The 27693-nt window shown below is 43.3% G+C and overlaps 1 protein-coding gene and 1 pseudogene across 4 annotated transcripts in view; both read right to left on the bottom strand.

Annotated features, from left to right (window-relative positions):
• LOC105483039 (mitogen-activated protein kinase kinase kinase 3) overlaps window positions 1-27693 on the bottom strand; it is a 76112-nt gene that overhangs the window by 35427 nt on the left and 12992 nt on the right. For 2 of the 4 annotated variants that reach the window (XM_024793188.2, XM_024793189.2), the window contains exons 3-6: window positions 26582-26674; window positions 15267-15307; window positions 7641-7740; window positions 1758-1871 (exon numbers count right to left, since the gene is read on the bottom strand). In XM_024793188.2, the coding sequence (XP_024648956.1) occupies window positions 1758-1871; window positions 7641-7740; window positions 15267-15307; window positions 26582-26674 (348 nt within the window). The remainder of the gene's footprint in view (window positions 1-1757; window positions 1872-7640; window positions 7741-15266; window positions 15308-26581; window positions 26675-27693) is intronic. The other 2 variants (XM_024793190.2, XM_024793191.2) reach the window with 1 other exon arrangement.
• Window positions 23121-26574, bottom strand: LOC112426925 (elongation factor 1-delta pseudogene; annotated as a pseudogene).

The raw sequence follows: 27693 nt of genomic DNA, 5'->3' as shown, positions 1-27693 counted from the left end.
CCTCGGCCTCCCAAAGTGCTGGAATTACAGGCGTAAGCCACCACGCCTGGCCAAATGTAATGTTTATAAATGCAAAAAACAGGAGCAGTTTCAGTATCCCAACAGTAGCAAAAATGGTTATTTAATTAAATTATGGTATATCCACTCAAGTGAAACACGCATCCTTACAAATTATAATTACAACATAGAAAAATGTTCATCACAGGCTGGGTGTAGTGCCTCACACTTGTAATCCCAGCACTTTGCAAGTCTAAGGTGGTTGGATCATTTGAGCTCAGGAATTCCAGATCAGCCTGGGCAACATAGTGAGACCCCATCTCTACAAAAAAATTTTTAAATGGCCAGGCACTGTGGCTCACGCCTGTAATCCCAGCACTTTGGGAGGCCGAGGTGGGTGGATCACCTGAGGTCAGGAATTTGAGACCAGTCTGACCAACATGGTGAAACCCCGTCTCTACTAAAACTACAAAAATTAGCCAGGCATGGTGGCAGGCACCTGTAATCCCAGCTACTCGAGAGGCTGAGGCAGGAGAATCACTTGAACCCAGGAGGCGGAGGTTGCAGCGAGCTAAGATCACACCATTGCATTCCAGCCTGGGCAACAAGAGCAAAACTCTGTCTCAAAAATAAAGAAAAGAAATGGTCAGCATGCACAGCATTCCACCTAAACTTTGTCCTAGTCACTATACCCATAGTTATGCTGCCATGTTGGCTGTCCACATAAAGAAAAGGAAATGGTGCCAAGAAACCTTCAGAAACATGCATCTGAAGAAAACTGGTAGAGGAATCAGTAATTGGAAGACAGATACAGATTGCAAGCATTCTTGTGAAATGCAGGCCTCCAGGAATCCTTCAGGAGAGGAAACTGTGCGTAAGTGATAATTCCCCATTTCTGACACCCCACAGACCGCCTGCCATTGGGTAAAGCAGAAGCTGATAAATTATAAGAGGCTCCCAACCCATGGCTTTTTCCACTGAACAAAAGGAAAAGTTTGTTTCCTACAAGTGTCCTAAAGGAAAGGCAAGGAGTTGTGGGAGTTGGGTTTATAAAGCATAACAGTCTCAAATCCTTGACAGTCTTTCTTTTTTTTTTTTTTTTTTTTTTTTTTTTTTTTGAGACGGAGTCTCGCTCTGTCGCCCAGGCTGGAGTGCAGTGGCCGGATCTCAGCTCACTGCAAGCTCCGCCTCCCGGGTTTACGCCATTCTCCTGCCTCAGCCTCCCGAGTAGCTGGGACTACAGGCGCCCGCCACCTCGCCCGGCTAGTTTTTTTGTATTTTTAGTAGAGACGGGGTTTCACCATGTTAGCCAGGATGGTCTCGATCTCCTGACCTTGTGATCCGCCCGTCTCGGCCTCCCAAAGTGCTGGGATTACAGGCTTGAGCCACCGCGCCCGGCCGACAGTCTTTCTAATTGGCTCTGCCAAACAAATCAAATTTCTCTTGTTGGGGTCAAAATCTAATTGAAAAAACATAAATTTAGAGCACAAGAATTTTATTCTTTATCATAAAGTATTTTCCTTCCTCCCTCATCATAAGTCAAATAACCTTTAGATGCAATGTTAACACTGACAATCTGGCTATTCGGTGAAATCAAATGCAGAATGCTCACTGGCTGCTGACAAGTGGGCTGTGCTGTGCTTATGCTCTCAATTTGGCAGTGGCTGAGGAATGAAAACGTCTATCAAGGGGGCAAGACAAGTTCCTTAAGGAAAGCAAGCTTTGTCTTCAGCTGCCAGACCATGACAGGGGCTACTTACATGGTTTCTGTCCTGGGACAACAGCAATATCCTAAGGCTTTTCATGCTTGAGCTTCTATCCAAAATGTCAATTGCTTTATCAAGATCATCTTGGTTTTTCAGCAGGATGGAGAGCTGTGATACAAGACACAGAAAAGGGAAATAATATAAAACAGAAGTTTATCTCAATGTTTCACTCTGCAGAAATAAAAAATAAAAATAAGTTGAGAGGAAAACAATCTCATTGGATACTATGAGGTCTTAAAAGATCTAGTTGAAACCATAGAGATTTTTCTCTCTAAATGTACAATTTAAAAATTTGTAGTACCTTTACATAGTTGTGCAACCATCATCATAATCCAATTTTAAAACATTTCCAAAACTCCAACAGGATCTCGTGCCCATTTATGGTCACTCCTCCTTCCCACCTCCAGCCCCAGGCAACCACTAGTCTACTTTCTATCTCTACTGATTTGCCTTCTCTGGACATTTCATTCCATTTAGACACATACAATTCATACATAAAAGATTCAATCTTTTGCATCTAGCTTCTTTCACTTAATGTTTTTTAGTTCATCCATGTTGTAGCATATCTCAGTACCCTGTTGTGAGATACTTTCTGAAAAGAGTTTCCTCTCCAAAAATACCATTTACTTCAAAGCATCAAATTGCAAACAGTTATAGCCCCCATATTCTTTTCCAAATTAAGTAGGATCATGTCCCACTCTATCTCCAATTGTGCTGACATTAATAGAACAAGCAGAGAAGGAACAGGAGGGGTAGAGGGATAGTCAGAGGATGAAAATTATTATACAAATAAAAACACAAATTCAGAGTGCAGAGCATGATTTAATATCTTTCTGTTTAAGGGCGAAGTCAGTGACCAGAACCTGAAAACTACCTCCTCCATTTTCACAGAGCTTTTCCCCCTTTGCTCGGCACTTCTCTCTCCTGTCGCCATATGAAGGATGTGTTTGCTTTCCCTTCCGTCATGACTGTAAGTTTCCTGAGGCCTCCCCAGCCATGCTGAACTGTGAGTCAATTAAACCTCTTTCCTTTATAAATTACCTAGTCTTGGGCAGTTTTTTACAGCAGGGTGAGAACAGACTAATATACTCATACGTTCCAGTGAAGTATTAAATAGAAGGTCCCTGAGGGTACAAATAAGTCTCACTCACTGCAAAAAGCGGAGCATGTTATGAATACTTGGTATTAAGAGATTCATAAGATGCAAAGGTATGCCTTGCCTAGGACCTAGCAAATGTCAGATCTTATTCTTATTCTTATTATTTTTTGGAGACAGAGTTTCACTGTGTCGCCCAGGCTGGAGTGCAGCGGCACAATCTCAACTCGCTGCAACGTCCACCTCCTGGGTTCAAGATTCTCCTGCCTTAGCCTCCAGAGTAGCTGGGTCACAGGTATGCACCACCACTCCCCACTAATTTTTTTTTTTTTTTTTTTCCAGTAGAGACTGGGTTTTATCATATTGGTCAGGTTGGTCTTGAACTCCTGACCTCAAGTAATCTGCCCGCCTCAGCCTACCAAAGTGCTGTGATTACAGGAGTGAGCCACCATGCCTGGCCAGATTTTATACATGTATGGTAAACACAAAATCAAGCAAAAGTCCAATTAACTTACACAGTTCCCAATTTATAATACAAGATTTTTTTTTTTTTTTTTTTGAGACAGTATCTCCCTCTGTTGCCCAGGCTGGAGTGCAGGTGCACGATCTCGGTTCACAGCAACCTCCGCCTCCCAGGCTAAAGTGATCCTCCTGCCTCAGCCACCACGCCTGACTAATTTTTGTATTTTTTGTAGAGATGAGGTTTCACCATGTTGTCCAGGCTGGTCTTGAACTCCTGAGCTCAAAGATCTGCCCGCCTCTGCCTCCCAAAGTGCTGGCATTACAGGCATGAACCACCGCACCTGGCCAAAAACAGTACATATTTAAAACAAAATCTCAAAACTACTTATGGAATGGGAGAATGTTCTGCAAATCATATTATATTGCAAAAGAATTTCTTCCTGGGTGACATTCAAAGTGGGAATAAATAAGAATGGTTGGGAAAGGCCAGGCGCGGTGGCTCAAGCCTGTAATCCCAGCACTTTGGGAGGCCGAGACGGGCGGATCACGAGGTCAGGAGATCGAGACCATCCTGGCTAACACGGTGAAACCCCGTCTCTACTAAAAAATACAAAAAAATAGCCGGGCGAGGTGGCGGGAGCCTGTAGTCCCAGCTACTCGGGAGGCTGAGGCAGGAGAATGGCGCAAACCCAGGAGGCGGAGCTTGCAGTGAGCTGAGATCCAGCCACTGCACTCCAGCCTGGGCGACAGAGCCAGACTCCGTCTCAAAAAAAAAAAAAAAAAAAAAAAAAAAAAAGAATGGTTGGGAAGGGAGTTAAATAACAATGGTTGGGAAGGCAGTTAAATTAAAAAAAAAAAAGTAAGCTAGGGATAGTGGCTCACACCTGTAATCCTAGGAGGCTGAGGCAGGAGGATCACTTGAGGGCAGGAGGATCACTTGAGGCCAGGAGTTTAAGACCAGCCTGGGCAAAATAGTGAGACCCCCCCCCATCTCTACAAATTTTTTTTAATTAGCTCAGTGTGGTGGCATGTGCTTATAGTCCCAGTTACTGGGGAAATTGAGGTGGGGGGATCACTTGAACCCAGGATGCCGAGGCTGCAGTGAGCCATGATTGCACACTGCACTCTGGTCTGGGCAACAAAGTGAAACCCTGTCTCAAACCAAAACCAAAAACAAAACCCACAGTGACATATCACAGTGACATACACCCAATAGGATGGCTATTAAAAAAAAGAAAATAAGGCCGGGCGCGGTGGCTCACGCCTGTAATCCCAGCACTTTGGGAGGCCGAGGCAGGCGGATCACAAGGTCAGGAGATCGAGACCACGGTGAAACCCCGTCTCTACTAAAAATACAAAAAATTAGCCGGGCGCGGTTGTGGGCGCCTGTAGTCCCAGCTACTCGGGAGGCTGAGGCAGGAGAATGGCGTGAACCCGGGAGGCGGAGCTTGCAGTGAGCCGAGATCGTGCCACTGCACTCCAGCCTGGGCGACAGAGCGAGACTCCGTCTCAAAAAAAAAAAAAAAAAAAAAAGAAAGAAAATAACAAATGTTGGTAAGGATGGTGGAGAAACTGTAGCCCTCACTGATATGGTTTGGCTGTGTCCCCACCCAAATGCCATATTGAATTGTAGTTCCAATAATCCCCATGTGTCATGGCAGGGACCTGGTGGGAGGTAACTGAATCATGGGGGTGGTTATCCCCATGCTGCTGTTCTCCTGATAGTGAGTAAGTTCTCATGAGATCTGATGGTTTTATAGGGGGCTTTTCCCCATTTGCTTGGCCCTTCTCTCTCCTGTCGCCATGTGAAGGACGTGTTTGCTTTCCCTTCTGTCATGACTGTAAGTTTGTTAGGCCTCCCCAGCCATGCTGAACTGTGAGTCAATTAAACCTCTTTATTTATTTATTTATTTATTTATTTATTTATTTTAATTTTTCTTTTGAGACGGAGTCTCACTCTGTTGCCCAGGCTGGAGTATAGTAGCACAATCTCGGCTCACTGCAACCTCTACCTCCCAGGTTCAAGTGATTCTTCTGCCTCAGCCTCCTGAGTAGCTGGGACTATAGGTGTGCGCCACCATGCTCAGGTAATTTTTATATTAGTAGCAAAGATGGGGTTTCACCATGTTGGCCAGGCTGGTCTTGAACTCCTGACCTCGTGCTCTGCCCACCTCAGCCTCCCAAAGTGCTGGGATTACAGGATGAGTCACTGTGCCTGGCCATCTCTTTCCTTTATAAATTACCCAGTCTCGGGCAGTTTTTTACAGCAGAGTGAGAATAAACTAATAAACTCATAAGTCGCTAGTGGGACTGTAAAATTGTGCAACCATTATAGAAAAGCTGGGCAGTTCCTCAAAAAGTTAGAGTTTTATCTTATGACCCAATAATTCGACGCCTAGGTATATACCTTATAGAATTGAAAACATATATTCATGTAAACACTTGTACACAAATGTTCATAGCAGCACTATTTAATAACCAAAAAATGAAAACAACCCAAATGTCTATCAACAGATGAACAGATATACAAAATGTGGTAAATCCATAAATGGAATATTTATTATTCAGCCATAAAATAGAATGACATACTGACAACATGTACAGATGACCCTTGAAAACATATGCTTAATCAAAGAAGCCAGACAAAAAAGGTTACGTACTGTATGATTCCACTTACATGAAATGTTCAGAATAGGTAAATCAAAAGAAACAGAAAGATAAGTGCTTACCAAGCGCTGGGAAGAGGAGAGAAAGGGGAATAACTGCTAATGGGTACAGGGTTTCTCTTTGGAGTGATAAAAACGTTCTGGAGGCCAGGTACGGTGGCTCATGCCTGTAATCCCAGCACTTTGGGAGGCTGAGGCAGGCAGATTGCTCGAACTCAGGAATTTGAGACCAGCCTGGGCAACATGGTGAAACCCTGTCTCCATAAAAAATACAAAAATATTAGCTGGGTGTGGTGGTGTGTGCCTGTAGTCCCAGCTATTTGGGGGGCTGAGGCGGGGGAATCGCTTGAGTGCAGGAGGTCAAGGTTTGCAGTGAGCCATGTTTGCGCCACTGCACTCCAGCCTGGGCAACAGAGCAAGACTCTGTCTCAGAAAAAAAAGAAAATGTTCTGGAATTAGATAGTGGTGTTGGTTGTACAACTCTATCAGCATACTAAAAACTACTGAATGGTATACTTTTAGACAATAAATTTTTCATCTCAATAAAGCTATAATTACAAAGACATAAATAAATAAAATTAAATCTCAGTAGATTTTTCATTTGGGATTCTCAGATCCTGACAGTGCAGGGTTTAAAGGGCAAACAGAAGAACAGAATTGAGGGATTTTAAATTAATCAAATGTAAGTTAGTCAACTCCCGATCACTAACACTAGTAGAGTATGTTAAGACATGTATGAACTAAAATAATAACAATGATTTATATTTGGCTTTAGAATAAAGAAACATCAGGAATTCTTAATGGAAATATTAACTGAAAAGAAGAGTACTAAACCATTCAGAAAAGTCTTCACTAAAAGAAAAATTTTAACTTCTCATCAAATAAAATAAAACTACACAGTGATGATCTGCCTCTCAAAGGGTCATGATGTTGCCCAGCTTTCTTGTCTTGCACCCCTACTCAATTTCCTCAAGGTACACGTTCTTTACTCAGCATAAATACACTGCAAAGCACCAGCCTAAGCTGACTGTAGCCTTTAATATTCTTCTTGGAGCTGGGAAAGCAGCCCAAAAACTGACATTCAAAAGAATTCCTTCCTGGGTGATATTCAAAGTAGAAATAAATAAGGACTCTTGGGGTGGAGTGAGGAGGAGGAGGAGTTAAAGAACTTATTCGAGCAGGTGCTAACATTTGAAACAAGCTCCGATCAAACGAAACTCTGAGAGAAGAAGCCGGCATTTATGACTGTAATAGATGACCTACTCACTGGTTTTTCATACCTCCCTAGCCCCTGCTAAACCCTCTGCTTCTTGTTAAGGCTGTGCTGGGAGAAAAAAAATAAGATACTCCTACAAAATGTAAAGCAGACAATATAAGCCCTAGCCCTGGTACTATACCTGATTCCACCACAGAATATTAGAGCTATCTGCACTGAATGAGTAGGGGGAATGGAGATGGCTGAGATGGCTGAGTAATCTCCCACTTAGTAAAAAACAGAAATCCCAGAGTTGTTGGAATTAAGAAAAGGGGGTCTAGAAAATGAAAACCTGCAGATGATATTAGAGGAACAAACTTTAAAGGCTCTGTTAAACAGAGAGAAAAAAGGTAGGCATCTGCCCCTTTTGTCCCTGCCCCATCCATCTGCCTTCTTACCTCATTGTTCATGTAATGTAGATCAAGAGGTTGTCCAAATACTGTTGTCACCTTGTGCTCCACATCTTCATATTTCACAGGCCGGCTGAATGCTATAATTCTGAAAAGAAACAGAAAGAAAGGTTGGTTAACTGTACACTTAAAATGTAGGGTTTAAAAAGCAATGGTCTGAGTATATTCTTCCTTTCTTCTCAACATAGGATTCTCTGTTTTCTTTCACTCAGTTTGCCTTTTCCCGACTGTTTCCTTTTTTCCTCTTCTCTACTGTTACCTTTCACCCTCTAAGCATCTATCAGGTTTGACAACAGTACCCACAACTATTGCTCAGTCCCAACCATTCATCTACCACTTCAGCTTAGACTCTTCTGCCAATGACAGAAGAGGCCACTAGGTTTAAAAACTATGTTCCAACTACAAGAACACACAGATACATGGAAGGGGAACAATACACAGTGGGGCTGTTGGGACTTGGGGAGGGAGAGCATCAGGAAGAATAGCTAAAGCATACTGGGCTCAATACGTAGGTCATAGATTAATCTGTGCAGCAAACCACCATGGCACACGTTTAACTATGTAACAAACCTGCATATCTTACACACATAACCCAGAACTTAAAAGTTGAAAGAAAAAAAAGTTATTTAGGAAATAAGCTAGAAAACGTAGAGACTGGAGTAGCAGTACTGAAAACATGGCCTCAACTCCTAAGGGACTCAACTCTAAGACTTGAAAGGTCTCTTCCATTGTTCATCTTTGAGATGCCATAAAAATCTCCATACTGATTTTCCTCAGAATTAAGATTTTCTACTACAGAGTCACAGGAATTCCCCCTTGAGTTGGTGATATGCCTGATCAGTTTTCTTAACCAGTGTCATACCTGTGCATGTAAATAGTATTGATATTGAAGCTTGTCTGGAGAGACTCATTAGGTCAGTTTGAAGAACAATTTCTACAAATATAAGGTAGAGTAAGGACTCATCCAAAGAGGTGTAAAATATGATTTGTTATTAAATACTTCAGCAAAATTTAAAAGTGGGAATTGATTAAAAAAAAAAAGATTGGGAAAATGTTAGTAATGTTGAAGCTGGGTGACAGGTCCATGGGAGTTCAGTTTAATACTCTGTCTACTTTTGAGGGTGCTTGAAATTTCCATAATAAAAAGTTGTGGGTTTTTTTGTTTGTTTGTTTGGAAACAGTCTCGCTCTGTCACCTAGGCTGGAGTACAGTGGCATGGTAACGGCTCACTGCAGCTTTAACCTCTGGGGCTAAGGCAATCCTCCTGCCTCAGCTTCCCAAGTAGCTGGGACTACTGGCATGCAGGGGCTAATTTTTTATTTTGTGTAGGGATGGGCCTCAATAAGTTGCCCAGGCTGATCTCAGGCAATCCTCCCACGTCAGCCTTCCAAACTGCTGGTATTACAGGTGTAAGCCACCATGCTTGGCCAATAAAAAGTTTTAACGAATGTATTAGGTGGAACTATATGAGACTACTGATGGCCAACCACTTTTGATATACAAAAGCGGCAATTTTATATGGTTTCAACCTAATACTCTAGAACATAGATGATTAAAAATAATCAGAGACAAATGAAACAGAAAAGAATATCAGAAAGAAACTCATACACATACGTACTCTCAAATTTATATAAGAAAATACAGAATCAAAAAAAAATCTTGGGGGCCAAGCATGATGGCTCACACCTGTAATCTCAGCACTTTGGGAGGCCAAGGTAGGAGGCTCGCTTGAGGCTAGGAGCTCCAGAGCAGCCTGGGCAAGATAGTGAGCGCTCCTGTCTACTAAAAATTTTTTTAAAAATTGGCCGAGCGTGGTGGCTCAATCCCAGCACTTTGGGAGGCCGAGACGGGTGGATCACGAGGTCAGGAGATCAAGACCATCCTGGCTAACACGGTGAAACCCCGTCTCTACTAAAAAATACAAAAATCTAGCCGGGCGAGGTGGCGGGCGCCTGTAGTCCCAGCTACTCGGGAGGCTGAGGCAGGAGAATGGCGTGAACCCGGGAGGCGGAGCTTGCAGTGAGCTGAGATCCGGCCACTGCACTCCAGCCTGGGCGACAGAGCGAGACTCTGCCTCAAAAAATAAATAAATAAATAAATAAATAAATAAATAAATAAAAATTAGCCAGGTGTGATAGCACATGCCTATAGTTCCAGCTACTTGGGGGGCTGAGGTGGGAGGATCACTTGAGCCCAGAAAGTCAAGGCTGTAGTGAGCTGTGATCATGCCACTGTACTCCAGCCTAGGCGACAGAATGAGACTCTGTCTAAAAAATATATATATATATATTTTATATATATATATATTTTTATATATATATATATATATATATATAGAGAGAGAGAGAGAGAGAGAGAGAGAGAAAGAGAGAGAGAGAGAGAAGGTCTTCCTAACCATAACATAAAATACAGAAGACAAGCCAGGCATGATGGCTCATGCCTGTAATCCCAGCACTTTGGCAGGCTGAGGTGGGTGGATCATCTGAGGTCAGGAGTTCAAGACTAGCCTGGCCAACATGGCAAAACCCCATCTCTACTAAAAATTTGAAAATTACCTGGGTGTGGTGGCACATGCCCTGTAATCCCAGCTACTTGGGAGACTGAAGCAGGAGAATCACTTGAACCCAGGAGGCGGAGGTTGCAGTGAGCTGAGATCACACCACTGCACTCCAGCCTGGGCAACAGAGCGAGACTCCATCTTAAATAAATAAATAAATAAATAAATAAATAAATAAATTTCTGATTTCAAAATAAACCATCAACAAAGTTAAATATCAAACTTTGAGAAAATACTTGTAAAAAATCAATAAAAGACAATCTAATAGAAAAGGCAAAAGATTAGACAATTCACAGAAGAATTTTAAGTGGCTAATAAAACATATGAAAAGATGCTCATTGTGACTAGAGAAATGCCTATTAAAACAACCTTCATCTCTTAGTAAACCTAGGCAGGATAAAATCAGACTAGTGTGTGTTGGAGCAGGCAGTATTCAGCCATGGGCCTGCACAGTTCTTGTCCTCTTCCATGCTGAGAGGAAGAAGAGTGTGGTTCTTTCTCATCTTCCCTGCTCCCCCAGAGTGGGAAGTGGTGTAACCAGAGGAAGAAGCAATAAGCCACAAGAGAGAGGGATCTAAACCATTGGGTTTTAATAAAATCTGACCAGATAATTTCTTTCATGTTCTTCTGTGACAGGTTGGCTCAAATCGGTGAGAAGTATAAAAGCCTTCATCATCTAGAACTGTATCTGCACTATTCAATATGGCAGCCATTAGCCACATATGACTATTTAAATTTAAATTGATTAAACTGAAAATTGGTTCCTGAACAGGTACAGTGGCTCATGCCTGTAATCCCAGAACTCTGGAAGGACAAGGCAGGCAGATCGCTTGAGTCCAGGAGTTTAAAACCAGCCTGGGCAACATGGCAAAACCCTGTCTCTACAAAAATTACCTGGCTATGGCAGAGTGCCTGTTGTCCCAGGCACCTGGGAGGTTGAGGTAGGAGGACTGCTTGAGCCCAGGAGGTGGAGGCTCCATGATTATGCCACTGTACTCCAGCCTGGACAACAGAGACCCTGTCTTTTTTCTTTTTTTTTTTTTTGAGACCAGTCTTGCTCTGCCACCCAGGCTGGAGTGGCATTATCTCGGCTCACTGCAAGCTCTGCCTCCTGGGTTCAAGCCATTCTCCTGCCTCAGCCTCCCGAGTAGCTGGGACTACAGATGTGCGCCACCACACCCAGATAATTTTGGCATTTTTAGTAGAGACGGGGTTTCGCCATGTTGGCCAGGCTGGTCTCGAACTCCTGACCTCAGGTGATCTTCCTGCCTCAGCCTCCCAAAGTGCTGGGATTACAGGCATGAGCCACTGTACCTGGCCCAGAGACCCTGTCTTAAAAGAAGAACGTTCCTCTGTCTCACCAACCACATTTCAAGTGCTCACTAACCACATGTACAGTAGCCATATGTGTACTGGATAGCACAGATATAGAATATTTCCATTATACAGCTGGGCGCGGTGGCTCAAGCCTGTAATCCCAGCACTTTGGGAGGCCGAGACGGGTGGATCACGAGGTCAGGAGATCGAGACCATCCTGGCGAACACGGTGAAACCCCATCTCTACTAAAAAGTACAAAAAAACTACCCAGGCGAGGTGGCGGGCGCCTGTAGTCCCAGCTACTCGGGAGGCTGAGGCAGGAGAATGGCGAGAACCCGGGACGCGGAGCTTGCAGTGAGCTGAGATCCGGCCACTGCACTCCAGCCTGGGCGGCAGAGCGAGACTCCGTCTCAAAAAAAAAAAAAAAAAAAAAAAAAGAATATTTCCATTATAGCAGAAAGTTCTATTGGGCAACATTGATAGACTATTAATATAAACCATAATCTATCCTTCACGCAAAGCCTAACATCTCAAGAAGATAATTCCTTCATGTTTTTTTCCTTTGTCCATCACCACCTTTCATTTTTGGAAATCATACTGCTAACCAAATTAGTTTCATCTCCACTAGGAAATCCATTCAGACTATAATCCTTTTTTTTTTTTTTTTTTTTTTTGGTGATGGAGTCTCACTCTGTCCCCTAGGCTGGAGTGCAGTGGCTCAATCTCGGCTCACTGCAACCTCCATCTCCCGGGTTCAAGTGATTCTCCTGCCTTAACCTCCCGAGTAGCTGGGACTACAGGCGCCAGCCACCACGCCCGGCTAATTTTTGTATTTTTAGTAGAGACAGGGTTTCACCACATTGGTCAGGATGGTCTTGAACTCCTGACCTTGTTATCTGCCTGCCTCAGCCTACCAAAGTGCTGGGATTACAGGCGTGAGCCACCAGGCCTGGCCCAGACTGTAATTCTTATATTTTTTTCTTCCAAATCAACTGTCCTAAGCAGTGATACTATTAGGTGCTATCTAGATGGATTCTCTAGATAGAGGTGTTTTCTGAAGCCATTTGAAAGGATAGCTTTCTATTAATTCCTAATAGCAAATCATACCCCTCCTCCTTCAAGGCCTCAGCAACAGTTCAAAAGGGTCCAGCCTTTCTGGATAAAATACCAGAAGTCCAATCAGATGTCCCTAGCACACTATTGAAAAAGGATCACGATCAGAAATAAATTCTTCTGCATTTGGCCTGGCAATGAGCCATTCAAAACCCACAAAAGCAGCTTGAAAGTCTGATCAAGATCAGAGGCCAGGACTTCCAGATTAGGTAAGATCTAAACTGCTGCCATCCTATTGAATAACAGGCATTTTTAGGCCAGTGCTTCAAAGAGAGGTCTAACACCTGTGCAACCAACCCCATCAGTGTGTCATTAACGTTTCCAAAGGGAAGGAGATCTTAATCTACAATCCTTCTCCCCAGCCCTCCTGGGGCCAAGAGGGAGGACAGTCAGGGGTCTGGTCCCCATAGTCTCAAAGCAAAGGGAAAGTCAGCCCATCAGAATGAATACCTGTCATGGATAAGTGCGAAAAGTCATGACTTCCTTCCTCTTTTCTGTGAATTCTAATTCTATAAGGGCCTACATTTAGATAAATACTACCCATATTCCCGGTAAAAAGTTAAAAATGCCCACAATGACATTCTCTACAAAATCCTGACATGAAATACATGAAACTAGAGCTATGTGGCACAGAGTACTAACTCTGTTGGCTTCCCTGCACCAACTTCATTAAGTCCTCAATTCCACACATAGTACGCAAACACTGAAATGCCATGGCTCTGAAAACAGCTCCATAAAAAGATAATGCACTGTTTTCAAAACCTTGATAGCAATGTTCTGCTGCTCAGGGCTTCAGAAGGCCATTCCTGCCTGACCACCTTAAATATTTGTGGTTTCAACCTGGCAGCTTCTCTGAAACCAAACACACTTTCTCAGTGTAAGCCTGCTCACTGTAACTGCATACCACTTTGGGAAAAGGGAATTCAGAAGAGCCTAACTGCATAATTGGGCTCCAACACAATTGAGCTTTTGATTGAAAACTCTCTATTGCTCTGAGTTTGGCCATCCCTTTAAAACTCAGGTTGGAAAGTGTGAAAAGTAGCAACAATGAAGTGACAATTTAACTTCTCTGCTAATGGCAGGACACAGGAAGAGCAGCTGGGGACAGAGCTCAGACCTTCCTCCCTCCAGGCCTGGAACTCACTTGGGAGCAGAAGGACCCTGGCTCTGCAGACCACACTTTCCACAATGTTTCCACCGGGCTGCCTCTGACAACCTTGTAGGGTTGTGAATGTGTATTTTAAAGGGAGAATACTAGCCACAGGTCTCCTCTGGAGCCAGCTGCAAAGCAGGCTGAAAGGTACCAACTGCAGAGAACTACCAGAATCAAGAATGTTTGGAGGTACTAAGGTCCTATGGTGAGACTCTTAAAGTAGGAAGACCTCATACCAATGGGTATGCTTTTCACCTGTCCAAATGCTCAAAGCAAAGGAAAGCTGGGGGTGGGAGTGGGGGGTATATCAATGAGAGGGAAAGGCAAATAATGGAAAAATCACTGAAAGGCACATTTATGTGTACATGTGTCACACATGCGCAAACACGCAAGGTCCCGAATATCCCATGACCAGAGCTCTGTATGCTTTCTGAATGTTTTCCTTAAATAACTTTAGAAATTAAGTACAGTCTGGCCGGGCGCGGTGGCTCAAGCCTGTAATCCCAGCACTTTGGGAGGCCGAGACGGGTGGATCACAAGGTCAGGAGATCAAGACCATCCTGGCTAACACGGTGAAACCCCGTCTCTACTAAAAAATACAAAAAAACTAGCCGGGCGAGGTGGCGGGCACTTGTGGTCCTGGCTACTCGGAAGGCTGAGGCAGGAGAATGGCGTAAACCCGGGAGGCGGAGCTTGCAGTGAGCCGAGATCCGACCACTGCACTCCAGCCTGGGTGACAGAGTGAGACTCCGTCTCAAAAAAAAAAAAAAAAAAGAAATTAAGTACAGTCACATTTTTTCTACTGAGAACTTCTACCTTGGCTTCCCACAAAAAATAACAATAACGAAAATACTGACAATGGAGAAAAGGACAGAAGAGTTTTGTAACATTACTTTCACTTCCCTAATGAGGTAAGATTTAGAACACAGACTGAAAAATTCCCCCTTTCTATGTCCTCAAAGGAGCTAAAATCTTTTACAACTGATGGACTTGGTTCAGCTTCCCATGACCTAGACATATCATGAAGAAACTTCTAATTCACCAACCTGACCATTGACGTGGACAAAGCCAGGGCTGCTCTACTGGGAATAGTAATGGCACCATATCACAGGAGAATCCTGCCCTCCCTCTAAAGCCCACAGGTGACACAGTGTCAGTGTGTCTGAAAGCCATGATTCTGAGTAGGGCCGGAGTCCTCACTTCCTAACAAAATGTCAGACCTCACAGCAGCAGACTAGAGCAGAATAGTAAAACATCAGCAGTTGAAATGGCTTCCAATGCTAAGATAGGAACAAGGTTCAATTAGCAGGCCAAGACAAGGGTGAAACTTTCCTCCCTTTATGCCCAATCCACCCCACTACCCAACCAGTGGCCCCATAAGGATCAGGACAGGAGAATGACTTCCATGAACTCAATGCTATTTGAGAAGTTTGGCATACATGAACACAACTACTCATCAGAAGGCAGACTTACCGCCTCTCCCCATTGTGCTCAAACTTGATTCTGACGTCACTCTGCCAAAAAGAATGATAGACAGGTTAGAGAATTCTCTGGAATGTTTCACTCCTGCCATTCCCAAGAAAGCCTTGAGCAGCCCGTTAGCAACATTAGGCATACATCCCTGATGGCTCCTGGTCCAGCTTCTTTTCCTAGATAGGCATGGGCATTCCTTTCCAATGAGTTAAAACTTCCAGTTCTAACATCAGAGGCAACAAAGCTCTTAGGGTAAGATCCTGAGGTGGCTGCCCAGCTCAGTTTCTATGCTGTGACATGCTGTTTCTAGCTTCATACACACCCTATTTCTACAACTGGCTCTGGAAGTTCCTCCCACTCTATCACCTCCTGATCAGGATATCTTTCCTTGTTGGCTGATGTGACTGAAGACAAAAAGAAATTTTGCTGCTGACGCTTTCTAGCTATGACCACAAGCAAGTTACTTATCCTCTGTGAGTCTTAGTTTTTCCACCTGTAGAGTCAGCCTAAACATATCTTGCAGAGTTCTTAAGTAAATGTAAGTAAAACTTACAACTAAATGTAAGTAAAATACCTGACACATAATAGACATGCAATATTTGTTTTTTGCTGCTGCTGCCATTGGTACCACTATCACTGATTTCCTACGACCCTTCCAAAGCTACCCCAATGGTGGTAAAGTAGGACCTTATACACAGTCCCAGCCTTTTCCAAAATGACCATGATGAGTAGCCTGTAAACTGCAAGAGAGTAGAGATCAAGTCTATCATGTTTTTTTTTGTTTTTTTTGTTTTTTTTTTTTGAGACGGAGTCTCACTCTGTCACCCAGGCTGGAGTGCAGTAGCATGATATTGGCTCACTGCAACCTCCGCCTCCCGGGTTCAAGCGATTCTCTTGCCTCAGCTTCCCGAGGTCTATCATGTTTCGATAGCCCCAGTGCCAGGAAAAGGAAATGGCATATAATATTTGTGCTTAATATTTGTTAAGTGGTTGAATGAACTGAAGAACAGAACTAAGTATAAATATGAGAAATAAGAGGAAGTAGAAGTGTTAAAATGACAAAGAACAAATTAAGGAGAAAGAGATATTGCAAAAGAGATATTACAAACAACTTGAGGGAGTTTAAAAAATGACAGGGAAAGGAGAGAGATATTACAGAAGAACAGGCGCAGAGGAAAAGAAAAGATGGGCAGGAAACCAGCAAATAACAGAGATAAAAGAGAGAATGAAGTCATAGTCGATGAAGAAAAATTATATTGAAGAAGACAAATTAATAGGCTATGGCTTGGAAGAAAGAGGGCTTAAGAGTATTTGAAGATGAGGAACACATAGCAAACACAGAAGATGACAGAAAAGGGAGTGAGTTTGAAAGGAAGGGTAGGTGCCTAAAGGACTCCCTTTTCCCAAGGCATTAGGGGACTAGACTTCTCTTCCAGTTCAATGAATCACAAGAGTAGTTCTAATTTACACTGTAAAAATTATTAAAGACCCCAAAGAGCTTTTGCTTATGTGGATTATATCTATTGGTATTTACCATATTCAAAATTAAAACTGAGAAAATTTACTTTATTAATTTAAAATGGCAATTAAAGGCCAGGCACAGTGGCTCACAACTGTAATCCCAGCACTTTGGGAGGCCGAGGCGGGCAGATCACTGGAGGTCGAGAGTTCGAGACCAGCCTGGCCAACACAGTGAAACCCCATCTCTACTTAAAATACAAAAATTATGCCGTGAGTAGTGGCGCACACCTGTAATCCCAGCTACTCGGAAGGCTGAGGCAGGAGAATCACTTGAACCTAGGAGGCAGAGGTTGCAGTGAGCTGAGACAGTGCCGTTGCACTCCAGTCTGGGTGACAGAGTGAGACCCTGTCTCAAAAAAAATACAACCCTGATATAGCCTTCTTATCCTTTTAAGATAACACATGGACCACTTTATCCCTTAATAACAATGATAATAACTAATGTTTATTGAGCATTTACCACAAACCAAGCATTGTTCTAAGCATGTTTACATATATTAGTTAAACTGATCCTCAAAACAAGTACCATTATTATCTCTATTTTACAGAAAATAACTGAGTTACAACAAGATTAAGTAAGTTCCCCCAAGGTCAGGTCATATTGCTTGTAAAGGAAGAGGTAGGATTTGAACCCTGGAACTATGACTCTTAACTACCATGCTATGCTACAACTTAAGTCACACAGGCACTGAGAGCAGTTTTTCACTATCTTCTTTTTCCCGTTCCCCTGAAATTCTAAAGTTACCATGACAAGAGTCCTTCAAAGCAGAGTTGCCATGCTGTGATGTGTGGTCTCCAGGTTCCCACACTACTTCCTCAACTGGATCTGGAGTATCCTGAGTGCTCTATGAAGTTTATAGTCCTGTCTGCCCCTGCAGGTGGGTTACACATCCTTTTACCTGTTCCTGCCTATCACCCAGCATACCTCGCTGTAGCTCTATTGTTTTTTTTTTTTTTTTTGAGACGGAGTCTCGCTCTGTCGCCCAGGCTGGAGTGCAGTGGCGCTATCTCAGCTCACTGCAAGCTCCGCCTCCCGGGTTTACGCCATTCTCCTGCCTCAGCCTCCCGAGTAGCTGGGACTACAGGCGCCTGCCACCTCGCCCGGCTAATTTTTTTGTATTTTTAGTAGAGACGGGGTTTCATTGTGTTAGCCAGGATGGTCTCGATCTCCTGACCTCGTGATCCGCCCGTCTCGGCCTCCCAAAGTGCTGGGATTACAGGCTTGAGCCACCGCGCCCGGCCTATTGTTTTAATTAATAAATTTTATTTTTAGAACAGTTTTAGATTTACAGAAAAACTGAGCATATACAGCAGAGTTCTGATACATCCTTCTCCCCTCTGTACACAGTTTCCCCTGTTATTGTTATTACTGAGACAGGGTCTTACTCCTGCCACCCAAGCTGGAGTGCAGTGTTACGATCACGGCTCACTGCAGCCTCGACTTCCCAGGCACAGGTGACTGATTCTCTCACCTCAGCCTCCCATGTAGCTGGGACTACAAACAGGCACATGTCACCGCACTGGGCTAATTTGTAACTTTTTGTAGAGATAGGGTCTTGCCATGTTGCCCAGGCCAGTCTCAAACTCCTGGGCTCAAGCAATCTGTCCACCTCAACCTCCCAAAGTGCTGGGATTACAGGCATGAGCAACCACACCCAGCCAGTTTCCCCTATTATTAATATCTTACATTAGTATGGTGTATTTCTTTTTGTTAAAATTAATCGATACTGATATACCAACTAAAGTCCATAGTTTATTCACATATTTCCTCAGGTCTTTTTTCTTTGTCTAATTTTTTTTTTTTTTTTTCATTTTTAAAAGTTTTGGGCCAGGTGTAGTGGCTCATGCTTCTAATCCCAACACTTTGGGAAGCCGAGGTTTGAGGAGCCCAGGTTTGTTTGAGCCCAGGTGTTTGAGATCAGTCTGGGCAACATAGCAAAACGCCATCTCTACAAAAAATACAAAAATTAGCTGGTTCTGGTGGCACATGCCTGTAGTCTCAGCTACTTGGGACGCTGAGGCAAGAGGATTGCTTGAGCCCAGGGGGGCTTGAGGTTGCAGTGAGCCATGATCAGCCACTGGACTCCAGCCTGGGTGAAAGAGCAAGGATTCTGTCTCAAAAATAAACTAAAAAAAAAAAAAAAAATAGGTTAAAAAATAAACAACAGCTTTCATTCTTAAACTGGGACAACATTTTATTTATTTTTTTAATTTTATTTTTTTATTTTTGGAGACAGAGTCTCGCTCTGTTGCCCAGGCTGCAGTGCAGTTGGCGCGATCTCGGCTCACTGCAGCCTCTGTCTCCTGGGTTCAAGTGATTCTCCTGCCTCAGCCTCCCAAGTAGCTGGGATTACAGGCATGCACCACCACGCCTGGTTAATGTTTGTATTTTTAGTAGAGACAAGGTTTCACCATGTTGGCCAGGTTGGTCTCGAACTCTTAACCTCAAGTGATCCGCCCGCCTTGGCCTCCCAAAGTGCTCGGATTACAGGCGTGAGCCACTGCGCCCAGCCCTAGGAACACTGTATTTAGATATACTAACAAAGGAATCTCCTCAGTCCCTTTATGGAACTGAAGGAACTAAATTTATTTCATAATGAGCCATAACCTAAGCACTGCTCTACAAGAATTTATTCAGAAAGGGAATTAAACTTTTGTTCCAAACCACAAATCACTGTTACTTAAGACTAACCGAGCCTGTGACCAAAAAGCAGTGTAAACAAAGATGCTTCTTTGATGCCACGACAGCCTTACAAGCTTCCATGAACCACATGATAGGCCCAAATCTGAGTTCCTAAATCTGAATTTCACCTGTCAGGTTGACCATAATAAGTCATAGATAAGGGAAGTTCAGATAAAGATAATTTGATTCAATGCCTTCCAGCCAGCCATTCTCCTTGTCCTCTCTGAGGCATTTCACACTGGTGGCCAACTCTATTTCCAACTTCTGTGACTCTATCCCAGCACAGGGAACCTGCTACCACTCTGACCACTTCTGCTTCTTTGCTGGTTCCTCTTGTTCATGCCCTCTCCCACCCCTCCCCAAACATGTGACCATTCCTCAACCTTGCGACTTCTGACTTTTGGGTTTCTCCTGCTCTGCACACACTTCTCAGTGGGCCTCTAAATAGAAGAGTCCTCAATCTCTGTATCTAGCCCCAATCTCTGAAGCAAGGCTCATCTGCTTGCCACGTATCTGAGGCCAATATGTAGTTGTTAAGAATGTAGCACTGGAGTCCAACTGCCTGCTTCAAATCTTGGCTCTACAACTTCCTAGCTGTGTAACCTCAAACTTAGGTTGGTGCAAAAGTAATTGCAGTTTTTGCCATTAAACCTAATTGCACTAGGCCGGGCGAGGTTGCCATGTAATCCCAGCACTTTGTGAGGCTGAGGGCAGATCACGAGTTTAGGAGTTCGAGACCAGCCTGGCCAACATGGTGAAACCCCGTCTCTACTAAAAATACAAAAATTAGCCGGGTGTGGTGATGGGCGCCTATAATCCCAGCTATTCGGGAGGCTGAGGCAGGAGAATTGCTTAAGCCCAGGAAGTGGAGGCTGCAGTGAGCTGAGATCACGCCACTGCACTCCAGCCTGGGTGACAGAGCAAGACTCCGTATCAGGGAAAAAAAAAAAAAAAGTAATGGCACTGCAGCCTCATACTTAACCTATGACTTAGTTTCCTCATCTGTAAAGTGAGAATGTTAGTTTCCAACTCATAGAATTATCAAAATAATTAAATCATATAATTGGGTAAAGTGATTAGAACAGTACCTCATATACAAGTGGTTGGTAAATGATAATACAGGTCCATTATCCTTTAGCCAAAATTCTTGGGGCCAAAAGTGTTTCAGAATGCATATTTTGGATTTAGAGGGGTAGTATGGTACATGTTCTATAAATCACGTGATGTCTCCCCAGGGAGTGGAGTGGAGGGTGGCTGAGACAGTACTCCTATGGTAAAGGCAGAATGCTCAAGTATTTCCTGCACCTCTTAAAAGTTAGTTTGGGGGTTTTGTCCCTAGTTCTGACCAAGAGCCAGGGACAGAATCAAGTTCTATACTCTTTTCCCTGGCAGGCACATGTCCTAGGACAGAGGAGTCTCCCTCAATCCAGGTTGCTAAGTGACTCTGGGCAACACTGTTCTCCCCTTCCTTGTATTGGGCATACTGTGTTAAGTCACTGAGATTTGGAGACTATTTGTTAACAGAGTACATGCTTTTTATCCAAGCTATCCTAATTTTTGCAATGAAAAGTATGAATACTCACAATAAGTAGAATAAAGAAAGACTATAAATTGCCCTGTGTCTACTCAGGACAGGTCTGGTTGCCAAATGAGTCTGCTACAAATTAAAAAATAATAAATAGAAACCAGAAACTAAAAATGCCCGTTTAGTTTGTAGTAATATTTGGATCTCAGAACTGCAGATAACAGATTATGGACCTGCAAAAATCAACATACACATATACACATACCTCACACACTCTTGAGGTTTTTTCCCACTGTAATCTCAAACTTAATCTAGCCATATGTATCTACATCAACTACTCTCCTGAACTAGTCTCCCTTCTCAACTATTACTTTCTTTTCAGAGATGGAGTCTCGTTATGTTGTCCAGGCTAGAGGGCAGTAGCTATTCACAGGCACAATCATTGTGTGCTACAGATTTGAGCTCCTGGGCTCAAGTGATCCTCCTGCCTCAGCCTCCCAAGTAGCTGGGACTACAGGTGCATGTCACCATGCCTGGCTCAGTGTCACTATTTCTAACATTGGTACTGCTGTGCTCCTGGTTATACAGGTTCACACCTCTGAGTAATACTTGATTCTTTCCTTCCTTTTCCCCCTCACAGCCAGGGAGCAAATTCCAATTCTCCTCTCAAAGGCCTCCAGTATAAGACTCTGCTTCCCATTCTCACTGGTATCACCTTCAGTGAGACCCTTTCCCCTTGATCCGAGTCCTAAAGCCACCTTTATACATTTCAGCTCCCCATTTCCAACCCACTCTGCGTTCCTCTACAGTTCCAACCATCTCAATCACCTTTTTCACCATGTTCCCTCTTTGTTCATAAGGTAATCGGTGATACCCACTATCTATGGAATAAAGTCTAAATTCTCTGATATCACTCAAAGCCCTCTGGGATTTAGGTTCACTCAGTTTACCTGAACATCTCACACTGTTTGTTCCCCACAGGAATCCCCCTTTCAAGCCAGATCAATACTCACCTTGTTTCCTGATACATGCCATGTTTGCTTCTTCCCCAAGGTCTTTAATCATTCTGTTTCCTGACTTGGAGTGCCACCCTTCCTCCGTTCCACCTAACTGTTTATACTTCCTTCACAGCCTAGTTGAAGTGCCTTTCCACCTGAAATGACTCCATAGCTCTTTTGGCCCAAGCTCATCTTTCACTTTCCTGGCTTTCTATAGCACTTACTCTCTGTACCACACAGTGAGGCACAGTTACATCATACTTTATTTCTTTCTTTCATGTAGTCCTCACTTCCCAGTAAGACTGCATGATTCCTGGGGTACAACGAATATGACATACCTTTTTTCTTTCTTTTTTTTTTTTTGAGATGGGGTCTTGCTCTGTCGCCCAGGCTGGAGAGCAGTGGCGCGATCTCGGCTCACTACAACCTCCGCCTCCCAAGTACAAGCGATTCTCCCAGCTGAGCCTCCCAAGTAGCTGGGATTACAGGCACCTGCCATCATGCTCAGCTAATTTTTGTCTTTTTGTAGAGACAGGGTTTTCACCATGTTGGCCAGGCCAGGTGATTGATCTGCCCGCCTCGGCCTCCCAAAGTGCTGGGGTTACAGGCGTGAGCCACCACTCCCAGCCAACATACATTTCTTTTGTGTGTCTGAGAAGCCTGACCATAAGTACATGTTAAACTGAATGGAGGGTGTCAGCTACTGAAAAAAAAAGTTCTAGTACAGAAATTCAGGTCTAAGCAGCTTCATGTCCCCTGCCCACCACAGGCAATCCGGTGAGAGCAGTAGTGAGAGCCACGCTCAGGAGAGAGACAGTGCAGGCCGCCAGGTTGAGCTACAGATTCAGGAACTCAGCAGGAACAATAGGAATAACTGACAAGAATACTAAAGCAGAAATGACCTTTTCACAGTCTGGACTCAACAGGTGAACATGTAGCCCAAAAAGCTTTCAAGAATCCAGAAAAATCAGGAATTTTAACCAAACATTTATGAAATAATTTGACCTGAAAAAGGCCTCAGTTAGCCATCATTCTTATCCTCGCTCTGATTCTGTACTGATTTCTCTCCCTGCATTTGCTACATACCTTTAATGCCTCCCCACATTTCTGGAATTGCAGTCCTTATTTTGCCAAAGAGAGTAAGTGAATGAAAGGGAAAAAAAACAGAACAAAAATTAAAATTTTATTTTTAAGCATGACTCAGGAAAGTTGTAGGAGATCAGTGGAAGAGATGATTATAAAGCAACTATAATGCCAGGCTTGTGTGTTGCTTTATATCTTATTTTCAAACTAGCCAGCCCATCTTATCAACAACCCTTGAAAGAGAAAGGAGGTGTTAAAAGAGCCAGGTCTTTCACACTGAAAGCAAAAGACAGTCTGCTCAATCATTGACCCTGCTGGGGGAACAGCTCCTTGAATTCTCTTCCTCTAGAAATGATAGCCAAGGCCCTGCCCTGCTTGTACCTATCATGAAGAAAGCAGCTTTTCTGTTCTAAAGCACCCACTCATGAACATCTGGAGGGTTAGATCCAGAACCCAGCCTCTATTCAAGTATCTACTTACCCTTTTGATAAGATTCAAGGGAAACAGGAATCCATGGAAATAAGGATTCCATTTCTTCCTCCACTGGGATTTTCAGAAATTAGGCTAGCTTCAGAAATTTGCAAAGATCATCAGATAAACAGTAATGATAATCCCATAAAGATAGAAAAACCTTAATCCTTTCAGTTCCACAACACTATGGACAGTTCTAGTTAGAAGCTTTCCCCAAAGCTCATACCTGCAGTGCCAAAACATAAGAAGTGACATAACCACTACAACTTTACATTTGTACATTTGTTTTACAATGTACAAAATATTTCACATTCTGTCTATGATCTTACAACAATCTTAAGAGGTAGACACAGTGAGTATTAAGTCTATATTTCAGATGGAAAAACTCACTTCAGAAAGGTTATATGACTTATACACAATAAAATTACTGTGACTAGGAATCAGAAGACTTGGGATTTACCTCCTGCCTCTACTCAATACCTTTGTGTAAAAGCTGTGTAAACCTTATACACATGCTTATAGTGTTGTTGTTAACTGTTGTTGAAAGCACTCTATAAATTATAAAACCCTGCGTTCATACATGAGTAACAACTCTATGACTCCTAGGCCAGCATTCTTTTTTTTTTTTTTTTTTTTTTTTTTGGTTGGTCTCAGTTTTTAATCGTGGCAGGACCTCACGCACTTGCACGTGTGCGCGCATACACACACACACACACACACACACACTAAGGCTTCAGATCTTGTTGAAAGCTGCAATGTTGACACTCTACACATGCTCTCAAACTTGGTAATCTCCTCTTCCAGAAAGTTTGTCCCTACCTTGTCATCCTCCACCACACACTGAATCTGCAGCTTCCGGATACCAAAGCCCATGGGCACCAGCTTGGAGGCCCCCCCAGACCAGCCCGTCCAGCTGGATGAAGCGCATACAGGCCTCCAATTGGGCTATGTTGGTCTCATTGTCCCAAGGCTTGACGTCCAGCAGGATGGAAGACTTGGCCACCAACGCAGGCTTCTTGGCCTTCTTCTCCACATACCACCGCAGCCACTTCTCCCACAGCCGGAATGCCTCCTTGTCTTCCTCCTCATTGTCGCTGCCAAACAGGTCAATGTCATTGTCCTCGTCACCCTCTGCTAGTGCGGCTGCCTTCTTGGCTGGGGGCTCCACTTGGCGCATGGGAGACACATGCTGGATCTGCACGGCTGTGTCCCTGTGGCCAGACAAGCTCTTCTCCAGCATGTTCAGTCATAGGCCAGCACTCTTTTCACTATACTAAGTTGTCAGACCCATAGAGAACTAACACCTATTGATAACGCACTGTGTGTCAATGACTGCTAAAGGGACACTGCACATCATGGCCTGCAAAACTATCCATAGGACCCAGCCACACGTAGGATGTGCCACACATCTAAGAATATTCAGTCAGCTCTAACCATGCTGTAGGCTTCCAGAGACCCAATATACAAAAGGGAGAATACAGAGAATGCTCCTAGTGTACAGTATTCTCTGTACTCCTAGAATACAGAGAATACAGAATCTACCTCCTAGAAAATAGTTAATAGCTCATTGCCCACGTACTTCCATAGCTGCCTATTTGTTCTCAAATCCATTCTCTTTTTCAATTACTTACCCAGCTTGTTTACTTAGGGAAGGGGATGTCTCAAGTCTTGCCAAGCAGAGATATTAAATTAGATTTTTCAGTTCTTCCAGGCCTCAGCCCCCAAATAATCCTGTTAATGAACCCACAACTCCTCTGGCTTTCCTTGCTGGGCCAAGCTTGAGCCCCATGAAGCTGTGCCAGTCTCAACTCTGTCTTGTAGCCAGCACTGCCATTCTCATAGTGAAAGGCTGTTAGCCTCTGCCAGCACCATTCCACCCTTGAATAAACAACCTTTTCAGCTAGCCAAAATGCTTAGTTTCTTTCAACTAGGATTCTGCAATTTGAATCTGTAATCCAATTAGACATTTCTTAACCAAATTTGGCAACTCTTTACCATTTAAATTAGGTTTTGATCTTTCATTCCTCTCTCTTCCTAAGCATGGACTTTCTGGTAGAAGAACTGGTAATGAAGAAAACTGTTTCATTCTGTCTCAGGCCAAGGCTAACAAAAACTATGATAATAATAATAAATGTGTAACTCTATGAATTATAAAGTCCTATGTTAAATAATAATTAATATCACCAGGCTCCTTTCATTATATTAGGCTATAAATACCTCTCCCCCACATCTTCCCCGCACTGCCTCTTACCCCGTCTTTCCTAGAGATGCATTTGCTGAGACTTTGGCTTTTTCTGCTTTCAGAATTTTGCTGAAGAATATCCCTCTTGGTCAGAAGTGAAACATCTGCTACGCTTCCCAGGACAGGCCATTCTATAACCTTGACTTCATTAAGAGGAAAAGCTATCTTAGCATTTTATTTCCCCTTTTGCCCATATTAACATAAAACTTTGAGCTTCAATTTCTAAACAGCCATACTAGTTCCACATCTTCACATTCTTCCTAAAACAGAATCTTAGATAGGATTCCCATTATTAGCTTATCGCAATGTATAGAAACTTATGACGTGTGTAAGGAATGAACATACTAATGAATCTCTACACATCTCCAAGCATATACATAATTTCTTGCCCAATAAATCAACAGTCCCTTACATAGTACCTAAAGTTGTGCTGTCCAATACAATAGCCACCAGCCACAAGTGGCTGTCTAAATTAATTAAAATTACATAAAATTTAAAATTTAGTTCCTTAGTTGCTCAACAGACACATGTGGCTAGTGGCTACAATACCACATTGGACAGCACAGATATAAAACATGTCTGTCATCACAGAAAATTTATTGGACAGCACTGATAGAGGCTGCTTATCAATAACACTGTTGTGAGAAATGGTGACTAGAAGCACTGAACACAGGTCACGGGTAACCAATACTTTTTACAAACAACTTGTTCGGGAAGTGAATTCCGCTGTTGCAGCATGAATAGCAGACTTAAAAGTACATTTTGGTTTTAACAGGTAATCTGGATCCTTACCAAAAATTTCTTTTTCTCACTGGCCCCTGCACATGAGCTTGTTGTTACTGTGGGGCTGTTCAGAAGGGCTGAGCTGCTGCTGTTGTGTTTTTTCTTTAAAAACAAAAACACTGAGGTTAATAATTTGTTTCCTTCGTGCAACATAAGTTTGACAACATTGAAGTAAATCATGGATCCAAAGATCTAGTACCTCTTGTTAAGATTACTTCCTGGCCGGGCACGGTGGCTCACGCCTGTAATCCCAGCACTTTGGGAGGCCGAGATGGGCGGATCACTAGGTCAGGAGATCGAGACCATCCTGGCTAACATGGTGAAACCCCGTCTCTACTAAAAAATACAAAAAACTAGCCAGGCGAGGTGGAGGGCGCCTGTAGTCCCAGCTACTCGGGAGGCTGAGGCAGGAGAATGGCGTGAACCCAGGAGGTGGAGCTTGCAGCGAGCTGAGATCCGGCCACTGCACTCCAGCCTGGGCGACAGACCCAGACTCCGTCTCAAAAAAAAAAAAAAGATTACTTCCTAACAAATAGTCAATCCTTTTTACAGTCTTCTGCCTTCATAACCACTGACTTCACTCTAACAGTGCAGCAGCAGGCACAGCAAAAGATCAAGACTTCCCTCATCACAGCTTTTAGGCTCTAAGCAGGAGTCCTAAAAAGGAATCCTCCTTCAAGGAACTATCAGTAACCATTCCACCCCTCCTTTTCCCAGCCTGGACCTTTTGGGCCTTCCAATTCAAGAAAGCTTCCCCTTTTTACCCACTAACTGATACTCATGCCAATAGTCCAGTGTGGAGAAAGATCAGCTAACTGGAGCAATGTTACCAAGCACACTCTACATAGGAAGACAGGAAGGAAAGTGAGGTCATTAGGCTCAAGCATGGGGGAGGGGACTCACTTCTGGTAAAATGCTCCTTCCAAAAGTGGCTTTGAATACAAATGAGCTATAGCAAGGGAGAACTCAAACAGTCAGACAGAATAACATCTGAAAACAGTGTAAGAATGGGCCCTTATCTGTTTATATACCTCCAGTACTGTAAGGTAACAACAACAAAAGCAGCTTTTTAAACTAATCCTTCTGTTTTAACATGAAACAAAAGGACTCCTCTTCCCTTG

Source organism: Macaca nemestrina, chromosome 17 (assembly GCF_043159975.1).
Source record: "Macaca nemestrina isolate mMacNem1 chromosome 17, mMacNem.hap1, whole genome shotgun sequence".
NCBI classification, from domain to species: domain Eukaryota; kingdom Metazoa; phylum Chordata; class Mammalia; order Primates; family Cercopithecidae; genus Macaca; species Macaca nemestrina.
The sequence above is the reverse complement of the archived record's forward strand: the minus strand, read 5'-3'. Positions and strand labels throughout refer to the sequence as shown.